Below are 11,478 nucleotides of genomic sequence, written 5' to 3'. Positions count from 1 at the left end.
GTTGTAGGTGCACTATTTCACAATGAGATGCCAGGATCAGCAGGTGCTTTACATTGACCGTCACTGGATATCATGTGATCTACTTCCCTCTGGTGCCCAGGCACTCACACTGCAAGCAACACAAGCTTCATTATGCAACAATGCTGTTCATACAGGTCATCCATGGTAACCTCTAATGCGTTACCCTTTAGTGTGAGGAAATAGAAATGAAAAGAGATGTAGACATCAACATTTATTAAATAACCAGCATGTCTAATAGGCACAGTAAAATCGTTGAACAGAACCAAGCCAAGACAATTCAACAAGCTATACGCTAATATGGGTTCAATGTGTTTCGTAATAATTGTCTTGTTTAACGGACTATCAGCTTGTATCCATTTATCAAAGCTGGCTTATTCAGTAAGCATTTCACACATTGAGTACTTTTAATATACAGTCTTAAATCAGAAATGTACAATTCATGTAGCATATTAAGAACCCCTTCCTAACATTATGCTGCATTCACCCACCCACAAATTTCCACCAGCTTCCACAAATCAATCTATATAATGAGAAGAGAAAAAAGGGCGGGGGCTTTCATGGCAATTACTTCATGGAGAGGATATTACGAATAGAATATAATATTGAATTTTCCATCCAAGAATCCCAGCTAATCTCTGGGGATGTTTCTTGGTTACACCGCTGATATTTCCACAGTGCCACTCCTTAAATGTGTCTCTGAGCAGGTCTGAAAGGTGTTGGATCTTACTGGCTTTCCTTCTCCAGGTACTCCAGGCTGGGTGCATCTAACCTCTGCTCTTGGTTACGGTTCTTTGTGAATTCTTTCAGCATATCCATGATCTCTCCTTGGTAAACCTCAGGGGTGGGCTGAGCTTCTGTAAGCACAAACAGAACAGTTTTAATTACGACCAATGTCTAAAGAACAACAAGCACACAGAAGGGAGCCCTCCTGACATCACTTTGGTCTATTTTAGGAGAAGCTGACAACATGAAACTAAAAGGCTGACGTTGGATCATTCAACATGATCTTTTGCTCCTGCTGCTAAGAAAAAAGAATCATCTGTATGTTTGTGGTTTTCATTATTTAGTCATTTAAAAAAACAAACACTGTTGTGTTCCTTCACACAGGCAACAGCAGCCAAACAGCATCTCCTCAGAAGACTTTAGACTCTGGAGAATCAGGTCTCCCCTATTGTTAATGGTGTGAACACAATAATTCAAAGCATATCAGTGGTCGGACTTTGGAAGTGCTCAGTTAATTACACTGTTTATTTGAAACCATCTCATTAATAATTTAAGACTAGACTGAGTAAAGAAAGCAACAGCTTTTGTCTCAGTTTTGTGAAGCCACATGAACATGTTTTGGTGCTAAACTCACACTGATTGAGTTTTTCAGCTGTTGCGCATAACTGAATCAAATTAGTGAAATTTAGAAAAATAAAGCGGGTAAATTATACTGGGACAGTGAATGAGCAATGAGGATGAAGTCCGAGCTAAAAGGAACGGTGAAGAACAAACAGCAGCAGGAGTGGAGTTTATTTGTAGAGCAGATCACTGATTTAATTACTTATGCACCCTTAGCCATGAATAAACAGTTAAAAAAAACAAGGCTTTTTGTATAAAGCATTTTGTTGTTACAGACTGAAATAAAACTGAATAAAAGAAGCAAGTCTGATATCACTGTCATTGTTAGAGCAAATAGTGTTATTTGAAATGTAATGTAAACATTAATATTGCAAAGCTGAAATGTATTTGTTTCATTCAATATTTAAATGTTTTGCACTGAAAACCTGAAGCATTTCCAAATTCCCTTTAGTGTCTGAAATGCTTCTGACTGGAGTTTTGCCAGCCCTCTAACTAATGATGTTAATGTATTATGTTTACTGTAATGTTTGAGAAGAAATATCACATGTCTATGAGAAACTATGAGCTGTCGTCTCACCTGTTGCCCAGTAGTAGATGTCCCAGTCATTGCTTGGTTCGTTAATCAGTCTGTCGTACTGATACAGCTGGCTCTCTGTCATTGTGTTCAGGTATCGCTTCGCAAAAAGGCTGCAAGAGAGATGGGGAAATAAAGTTCAGTATTTTCTCTAAATTGACTGGTGAATGAACAGCACACAGGGAACTGCTTCTTCCTTCTTTAGGTTCCTCATGTTGCATTAATGCCTCCTTCTGGTGTTAGTCCTTCCTTGCCGATGTCCCTTTGTCCAAAATGTGTTCAGTGGTTCCCAAAAAACAATATCAACCTCTTACTGAGTTTTTACTTTGTGAAGATCCTAATCTCAAAGTTTTCTAGTTGTTCATCTGTATACCTTCTTAGGATGCAAGTCCCTGATTTTGGAGGTTTATAAATCTTCTTCATTAACACTTGGCCTGTATTGTTTTATCTGCAGACTGTATAACTGGCATTACGTTATTTATAAGGCATATATACACTTATTTAAATGTATCCATCTGAGAAATGCTATCGTCTCTGGCATGGGCTGTGATCAGAAACGTTACTGTTTGGCATTGTTTCATGTCGGATGAAACTTTAATGAGCTGCTGCCGGACTTCGCCAAGACAGTCCTGCAATGGGGATTTTATAATCTCCAGGAGGCTTTTCCTAATTAAATACCCCCTCCTGCCCCCTAAAACTGCTTTTAATTACCTTTAGGCTGTTTTACTACAATGAAAATGATCTGTTGATTACTGATTACTATTTGCGGATATTTTGGAGCTTATTGTTGCCTGGTGTTTCCCCAGCCATTTTCTATGTGGTGACCTTCAACTACAAAATTGAAGAATTCATGAAAAAAGGTATGATTCAGGCTTGAGACACTGCTGAACTGCACCTCTGCTCTACTATGTGAGTGAGGTAAAGGGGGGGAAAAAACACATCACCATGACAAATAATACAAAAACATTTTAGTTTAACAACCTGAGCAGAATGCAGTTCTCCAACATGCCCCTTTTGCGGCTTTCATACAGCAGGCGTCGCTTCTTGATGTCAATAGCCTCGCCGGGTCGCTCATCCCAGGGAGGCAGAGGGATCTCAATCAAGTCTCCCCTGGTGTCATCTGCTGTATCTCCTCTGTAACCACGAGATGATACCAGCCCTATGACCACTGGTCTCCTTGCTGCCTGGTACAACCCTGTCACCAGCTGATGGGGGGAAAAACACAAGTTGACAAATATTAGTACTATGTATAAAGGTTGCACATATTTTTTGACAATATATCTCAATATCAAACAATATTGTAGGTTGATTAGTGCTGCTTAAATTAAAAAAGTGATGTTACCATAGACGTAAAAGAGAAGCATTACAGTAAAGTGAGATCATTTTATATGTTCTTTTTATTACAATACTCGTCTATCTATCTAACAATCTTTTATTGTATTATATTTATCCACCAGTGTTGGTTTGATTGTCCCCCCTACCTATCTTTGCAAGTAAATTCAACTAATATATTTCTTTAAATATTATACACTTATTTGGTTTGAAGATCTGTCTTTCTACACAGCAGAATAAAGACATTGAAAATACATTTACACAAAAAACCTATGTTAAACCATGGGTTTTATAACTGTCCTGCAGCACGACGCTCGTTACGTCAATGCTACATAACGAGACTGAACACAACAATGAAGGCTAGTTATTCAAACACAACATCTAATATAATGTTGCGATATTACAATGACTTCACACTCATGTGAGATAGTGTAAATCAGCTCTAGATATTTGGACAGCTGCACTTGAGCGTCTATTTATATGGTTCCAACGACCGACACGTTAAAGTAGCCTTCAAACTTCAACCAACACACAGTTAATTGTAACGATAATAAGATTACTCACTCTTCTCGCCACAACATAAGACAGCATTTTAACCTTCCTTCTTGAATCGTTTAGAGGCTTCAAGGGTAAATGCCTCTCCTCCGTAAAAACGCCGCTGATCTCTGAATGTCAGACTCAAAACAGTAAAATTACACAAGATTTTACGTCACAGCAGCACACGGACCTCTATTGATGTAGGACCGGAAACACCACATTGTTAAAGTAACAGTAATGATACCTCAAAAGTCACAGGAAAAAAGAACCAGCCCAAACCTGGTTTAGTTAAGTTGTCCCTTAATTAGTTATTTTTAGTATTTTTTTAAATATCAATGCCATCATACATGAAAGAAGCGTGGCCTTAGGAACCAAATAATGTGTGTTGTTGCTAACGGGTACATGTTACTGACGCACTCATACTCACGTACTAAAATTAGCACTAGCATTAGCTGATCACAGAGCGAGTCAATAATAGTCCAAATATATTTGTATTGTAACCCATTCATGAATGCCCGTTCATGTTTTTTGAAGTGGTTATTAAAACATTACCTATTGGCTTATCCTCGCTTGGTGTATTCTCGGTTTATCATCGTCTATTGTTGAGCTAACTTCTCATTTTGAGCAAATCGTGCGGTTGGTTCACGTTAGCTAACGTTATAAACAAGGCGTAACGTTAACAAAAATCCTTAGTTTTTACATTGCATATGTTGACGGTATGCACTGGTAAAAGTGTGCATATGCGAACGACACTTGAAACAAAGAAATAAAACCTATCTAAGGTTAGCTCCAGTGCCATCAACTGGATCATCTTCGGCCCACGGGATGGCTGCTGCAGCCGGACCAAGTACCTCCCAGAAGGATCTCATAGATCTGTACGGGGACCTGAATGAAAACGACGATGTGAGTCTCACCTTTAGACACATTCTATGTATCGCGGCCCATGCATGAATGATAGCTGCAGGAGTGTAGATGTAAAGTTGTCCGCACCTTGCTTTGATGGATTTCTAATACAACTTCTATCTGATACATTTTAGTTTAACAGAATTACAACAATACATCAACATAAACATGCATGCAACAACCAAATAATATTTGTTCAATTTTGCCAACTTCATCATAAACATATTAGCTATAATCTTGCCAGATTTTCTTTGTGAGAGAACAATGCAAAAATGGTGTTCAATTGTTTCAGATTATTCATCACAGAAAGAGCAGATTGGGTTTATTGGGTATTAGGTATTTATGAGGAAGCATCCTTTCTTCAAAAATATAATATAATAATTATATTTACAAACAGTTTCCGATATGCAACGACATCTAGAATAGTAAACAGCAGTTTGATTTTCATTTCATAACTGTGTGAAACCTGTTCAGTCGGAGTTGTTGTATGGAGAGACCTATCGGATTTTTGCTCACTTGTATTTGGAGTCATGTTTAACAACTAAATACCACATCATCTTATATTCAAGGCTGTAGTAATGGGCAATTCCATGAAATATGGAAATGATCACATGTACTCCACACTCCTGCAGCTGCTGACAAACCCTTGGTTTCGTATTTCTTCTGGCACTGTATTGTTCATTAATGCTCTGCACATTGACTTACCCAGCATGCCTTCATAAAATTACCGTGTTGCTTTGTTCCCTTCCCACACAGGATATGGACAGAATTGCTGAAGCAAATGAACTTTTTGATGCCGTTTTGACTGGCTCAGTCGATCAGGACAAAAAAGTCAGTACAAATAGAACGAGTCCTAACATGACTCCTACTGAAGAGGAAGCTAATTCCATAACAGAGAAAAGCCCAGACAAAGGAAACCCACAAAGGAGACTGGCTATATATATTGGAAATTTCCCCTGGGTGAGTAACACCCTCTCTTTTTTTTTTCAATCAAATTTCAATTGTGTTGTCCAATATCGTTTCTGTTGTTTTATTCACATAGGCTTACAGAACAGTGATTAGATCAAATAGAACAGAGAAATACATATGCTTATCAAATTCAAGATCAAAAGTAAATATCTACCCCTCTGTCATTTTGTCATCCTCTATTTTGCAAACCTGCTACTACTTCCAGTGGACAACTGACAATGACATCATCAGCATGGCTCAAACTTTGGGTGTGCAGGACATCAAAGAGATCAAATTTGCTGAGAATAAAATTAATGGGCAGTCGAGAGGGTGAGTGGTTGCAGATCTAGTATTTTTTTTAATTAATAAAAGTATTTTCTAGTAGTAGTTTTTAAGTAAAGATGTTTGTGTTTCGATTGAGAAATCACTGACTTAGTGTTGATAGCCATAATTGAATTGTTTTTTCTTCTGTGTTACACAGCTTTGCCGAAGTAGAGGTGACCTCAAACGAGTCATTAAAACTATTGTTTAAAAAAATACCGAAATGTGAGCTCAATGGGGAGAGGATAGACTGTCGCCTTGTCACCAGTCAGAACCTTGGTGTGTTTGAAGACATGGCAAATAAACGTAAGAACAACATGGTCTGAGAATGCTCTTGAGGTAACATTGTATTACAGGATGTTAGTATGACTGTCATCTTAAACACAATCATTGTGTTCTCCACAGGTATACCCATGCGCATTAATTCCAAAGATTTTAAGGACTCTTCGAATAAGATTCCCTCATTATTATCACAGGAGCCCAGTCCTTCCCCTTTACCTCCCCACTTTCCATCACATCAACCTGCAAACAGGTTTCCCTCATTACCCAACCCTTACCTTGGTCACCCACCACCTCCCTTCCCACACATGCCTCCACACATGCCTCCACACATGCCTCCACACATGCCTCCACACATGCCTCCGCCCATGCTTCCGCCCATGCCTCCACCCACCATGCCACCCCCTTATTTCCCTCCTCATCCAGTCCATATTCCCAGCCAACCTCCCAGTCTGCATGTAAATCCAGCCTTCTTCACCCCAGCACCAGACGGGCAAAGCAGCAACGCGTACAGCCAACTACAGTGAGAACATATACTGTTTTACATTTGTAGCTATAGCAAATAAAAAGCATTGCAATATGTTTTTCTTCCCATTGAGAACATTTATTATTTTTAGCAATAACTTGAGAAAAACCTGTTAAATAATTTTGACAATCTGCCCATTTTTCAGACACACATCTCAAAGTCCAGACGCGGATTTTGAGCAGCTAATGAACAGAAATAGAGCTATCGCCAGCAGTGCCATCAGCAAGGCTGTGTCTGGAGCAACAACTGGTAAGAACAGCTGATAATATTCTGCGTAGTACAAAGAACAACACAAAACTTAATGTGGAGAAAGGACTGGTAAACATAATCAGTTTTCCACCCCTCTTACAATTTTATTGGAAAGTAAATGGTAATCTCTTATGTTATACAGTATATCATTGGAAAGTTACTAATTTAACAAAGTAGCTTTTGTAATGACAAAGCAGAAATTCATTCAACTGCTTAAACTGTTAATGCTAATGAAAATCAAAATAAAGACAATCACTCTTGTAAACTAACCAAAATGGTTGTAGCTTTGACAGAAATGTTAAGATTTCATAACTCAGAATAAGAAACTGATTAGGAAACTATGTTTCGTTTCCTTTCGTTCAACTGTATGTAGGGGGTGTACATTTTTCAAAGCTTTTTTTAATAACCCCATTTGGGATATTATTAACCATATTTGAAGTGCTTAACTACGTTACCGTCTCTTATATATACATTCTCCTTCTAATGCAGGTGACTTGCGGGTGGCCATGGAGACTCTATTAACTGCTATTGCCATCATTAAGCAGTCCAGAGTTTATACAGACGAACGCTGCCAAGCTCTGGTCACCTCGCTCAAAGACTGCCTGGTCTCTATCCAGGGAAATTACAGCTACAGGTTTGTGTGAATATTCTTCAAGACACTCAGACATCTTGTTGTCCATTAAGAAACAGTATGATACAAATACACATTTCCCTGCAGGAAAAGCAATCGTTCTGGGGAAGAAGAAAGAGACCGGGACAGGAGTCGTGACAGAGAGCGAGAGCGGGACAGAGAAGATTCTTCTGGTTGGGACGCTGCAGGAATGTCTCGAAGACACAGGCAACGTTCCCGAAGCGAAGAGAGGGACAAAGAACGCTCTCGGGAACGGGAAAGGCACAGAGAACAGAGAGATCACAGAGATCACAGGGATCAGAAAGATCAGAGAGATCAGAGGGATCAGAGAGATCAGAGGGATCAGAGGGATCAGAGGGATCAGAGAGATCAGAGGGATCAGAGGGATCAGAGAAATCAGAGAGATCGATACCGCTAACTTGGTAAGTTTCTGTCTAATCTGAATAATTATAGATATTTCCTTATTTATTTATTTTTTATAATTTCCACATCATCCTCTTTGTGACCCCAATAATGAGCTGCTTCTGGTTGTTTTTTGTTGATTATCTCTGTCTATTACTTCTGCTGTACTCAAGTTTTTTGCAAGGCACATCTTGAACTTATAAAGAATACCCAATGAAATAAATGTTTATATTTGTAAAAATCTCACAGAAGCACAATACAAAACTGGCCTCGTTTAACATACATAGGTTGGCCTGGTAGTGAGTTATAATCATAAACCATAATTATGATGTTTTTCTCAGTATGTGTTTGTATATGGCTTAGGAGTGCAGGTTTCTAGGTTTATTTCAGGGTTTTACTGGATTACTGAATTGTGTAAGTATGGATTTGAAAAGTGTTCTTTTTCCCCACAGACAGATGGAGTGCTGAAGTGTGGTGCAGAGCAAAGACAGGATTGTTTGTTTTTGCACCAAGTGCATCAAATCTGGAGATATCCAAGGGGAGACTGAAAATGAAGAACTCTAAAGTGTAATTGTTTTTAGTTCACCAGTCATCTGTAAATACTGGGACTTTAACCTGTTTTAAGAAAGAAATGTGATTGTACATTTTGTTGCTGGTACAATTTCTATGCTTGCATGCGCAGGAACACACTCATAACTTATCAACACAATGAAATGTTTTCATCACGTTCTTTTGTATTCAATTTAAGATTAAAAACATTCCTTAAAAATTTGATTCTGGTATTGTGTTTTACTCACACATTTGGTTTCCATTAAATGCACTTACTGAGCATATGTTTTGTGTAAATACAACTCTGGAAAAAATTAAGAGACCACTGCAGGATTATCAGTTTCTCTGGTTTGACTATTTATAGGTATTTATTTTTTGAATTGTATTCTATAAACTACTGACAACATTTCTGTGTTGAGAATTCAACAGACACTTGAATGGCTGCCACACATGTAGACATTAAGATTTAAGAACAATTTGGAGTGGAATCTTTTTTCCTGAGCTGTATATTTGCATTTTGTATCAGCCAATCGTCTTGCAACGTTAACTGGGAGACAAGTTCTCCCTCAACAGCCATTTGCTACGCTGGCTCAACATTGGTGAAACAATCTCCCATTGATATTGGGAAAATAAAAAGTCTACACATCTTCAGTCGTAGAGCCTCCTTTTTCTCCTGCACGTTGGACAAAAAATTATAATTTCTTCTGTACGTAGCACTTCTTTTGACTCCCGTTTTGGTTCATTTGAAGCCAATGCAGAATTACTTACAATGGTTACGCTTATTGTTAGTTAATGAACTTGCAGGATTCTTGCTTTTTTATTTGGTTGTTTCGTCATGGTTGAATGCACTTTATTCAAAGCAACTTGTAAATTGTAATCTGAACCTCAAGAATTAACACAATAGCTGGCTTGCCAACTTTCTGAAGTGTTGATCAGGCAGTACTAGCTGTAATTTTCTATAATTTCCCTTCTATAGTCCCAGTAAAAAGATTATGGTAACTACATAAGCAATAAGTAATACAGGTGACAGTGTCATTAAACAGCTTTATTTAGAAAAAAATGCATTAAACCGAAAATAAAATGTTCTATCTTCACTGTAGTCTGTGGTCACGTCAATATAATAACAATGCTGTTGCATGGACATTCAATCTGTCCATGCAACAGCCCTAGAAAGTCCATGATGTGCTTGAAGTTTGCCAGTTGCAATCACTTCTCCAGAGGGGCATAATTCAACAACTTCTCAATAAGATCCACATGAGACAAGAGCATCCGCCGACAACAGTATCTCTTCAGGCCCAGGGCATCAAGAGCATCACTTTAGAGGGAGGAAGAAGGCAATGTTAGTCCTAATGCATGGCATACAGACTAAACAAATAAATAAAACATTACTGCAGATAACAGTCAGGGTAACAGCGTAAATTGCCTCAGGTAATGGCTATTCATTGCAGCACAAGTCTGAATGTAGTCTACTTAAAACCTTGGATTAAATGACCATACCCTGTGGCAGATCAATAGGATAAAATCTGATGTGTCTAGAATGCTTCTAGAAAACTACTTTGGCGCAGCAGCTCCAATGCAAGGTATTTAAAAAGGTACCTATGAGCTACTTATGGCTATATGTGTGGATATGTGGTGCAACGACAAAAACAAGCAATATCTCACCCCTCAGTATACTCTGCTTGAAGTAGGCCGAGGTATGCCTCCCATTTGTTTCCCACGATCTTCCCACACGTGAAGCACCTGACAGGGATTATCATTGTAGCACACCTGGGCAGAGGAAAACACATCTAGTTTACATACCTGAGTGGGTATGCATGCAAGTAGCTAGCAATCGAGCATACATGTACAATGTGTAGTTTAAATGAAGGAATATACATTTTAATTTTGATAAAAGCACTACAGCATTACATGTATTTGCCAATATTCTATGAACGTTATTGCGTTCCCAGGGAACTCGAGTTGTTACCGGATAGCTAATGTTTTGCTAACATTATAGCTTCAACGCTTAAATAAACAAGTTATCGTTTTACACATTTACGCGAAAGTACTTGTAAGCTTCACACGTAAATGTATATATAAGTGTACACTTGTTTCCCAAGTCAAGAGTGTAACGAAAACTGAACCCATGGTGAAGTAAAACCATAGATCTCTATCCACGCGTTTAGCATAACAGTCAACTATGAGCTAACCTTAGCCGCCAATAACACGTTGCCACGAGTTTACGTAATCTTAGTCATTCACCAGTCAAAACCAAGACTTAAAACTCTTAATTTACTCACCGTCAACAATCTAGTTTACCAAAAGGCTTAAAATTGTATGTTATTCTGAGAGAAACGAGCAACAAAAAAGTGATGGTAGTTTTGTAGCTCAGAATCCCTCGTTATCTCGAGCCGCACACTTCCGGCCCGTTTCCTTCAAAATAAAAGCGTAACTTTCACATAGGCTTAGTGATTTAGACAGTTGATCAACAATTGATCAAATACATTAACAACCTCCATGAAGCTACGCACCTCTTGTGCTGCATTGGTTTTGACTCAAGTATCTTAAGAATGCACATGTGTGACTGCCCCTACTGACAAACTGCAGGTGCACCTTAACACATCACCATTCTAACAATCTGTGCAGTGGTGTATTTTCACTGATTTTCATCTGAGCAGACCCAGGAACAGGCTTTGGTGGCATTCCCCTCACTCTATTCTGAACAAGCTTGCCCCTGTTACAGCAAGTTTCAAAGTAAATTATTTATTTATTTTCTAAGTCAGTCTGCAGATTGATAATGAAGTCAGTTCTGACTGCTGATGCAAGATATTTTCCTGTTGAACCATGACGTTTGTTGTTGAAGTTAACCAAAAATGCACCTCA

General features: G+C 38.5%; 3 protein-coding genes across 3 annotated transcripts; 1 reads left to right on the top strand and 2 right to left on the bottom strand.

Annotated features, from left to right (window-relative positions):
- Window positions 1-217: 217 nt before the first annotated feature.
- Window positions 218-4,017, bottom strand: sdhaf2 (succinate dehydrogenase complex assembly factor 2). Its single transcript, XM_063881089.1, has 4 exons — window positions 3,836-4,017; window positions 2,921-3,144; window positions 1,943-2,052; window positions 218-875 (listed from the first exon to the last, which is right to left on the bottom strand). Exons 1-4 carry the CDS (start codon window positions 3,860-3,862, stop codon window positions 745-747), a joined length of 492 nt encoding a protein of 163 aa, XP_063737159.1. The 5' UTR covers window positions 3,863-4,017; the 3' UTR covers window positions 218-744.
- A 48-nt stretch (window positions 4,018-4,065) lies between these two features.
- On the top strand, window positions 4,066-8,839 carry LOC134862944 (cleavage and polyadenylation specificity factor subunit 7-like). The gene is made up of 9 exons (XM_063881088.1): window positions 4,066-4,711; window positions 5,468-5,671; window positions 5,886-5,989; window positions 6,141-6,286; window positions 6,386-6,782; window positions 6,931-7,034; window positions 7,524-7,668; window positions 7,753-8,087; window positions 8,520-8,839. The coding sequence occupies exons 1-8, from the start codon at window positions 4,634-4,636 to the stop codon at window positions 8,081-8,083; spliced, it is 1,509 nt and encodes a 502-aa protein (XP_063737158.1). The 5' UTR covers window positions 4,066-4,633; the 3' UTR covers window positions 8,084-8,087; window positions 8,520-8,839.
- An 801-nt stretch (window positions 8,840-9,640) lies between these two features.
- polr2l (RNA polymerase II, I and III subunit L) lies at window positions 9,641-11,055 on the bottom strand. Its single transcript, XM_063881090.1, has 3 exons — window positions 10,896-11,055; window positions 10,279-10,383; window positions 9,641-9,931 (listed from the first exon to the last, which is right to left on the bottom strand). Exons 2-3 carry the CDS (start codon window positions 10,371-10,373, stop codon window positions 9,823-9,825), a joined length of 204 nt encoding a protein of 67 aa, XP_063737160.1. The 5' UTR covers window positions 10,374-10,383; window positions 10,896-11,055; the 3' UTR covers window positions 9,641-9,822.
- Window positions 11,056-11,478: the final 423 nt, after the last annotated feature.

Source organism: Eleginops maclovinus, chromosome 4 (assembly GCF_036324505.1).
Source record: "Eleginops maclovinus isolate JMC-PN-2008 ecotype Puerto Natales chromosome 4, JC_Emac_rtc_rv5, whole genome shotgun sequence".
NCBI lineage: Eukaryota > Metazoa > Chordata > Actinopteri > Perciformes > Eleginopidae > Eleginops > Eleginops maclovinus.
The sequence above is the reverse complement of the archived record's forward strand: the minus strand, read 5'-3'. Positions and strand labels throughout refer to the sequence as shown.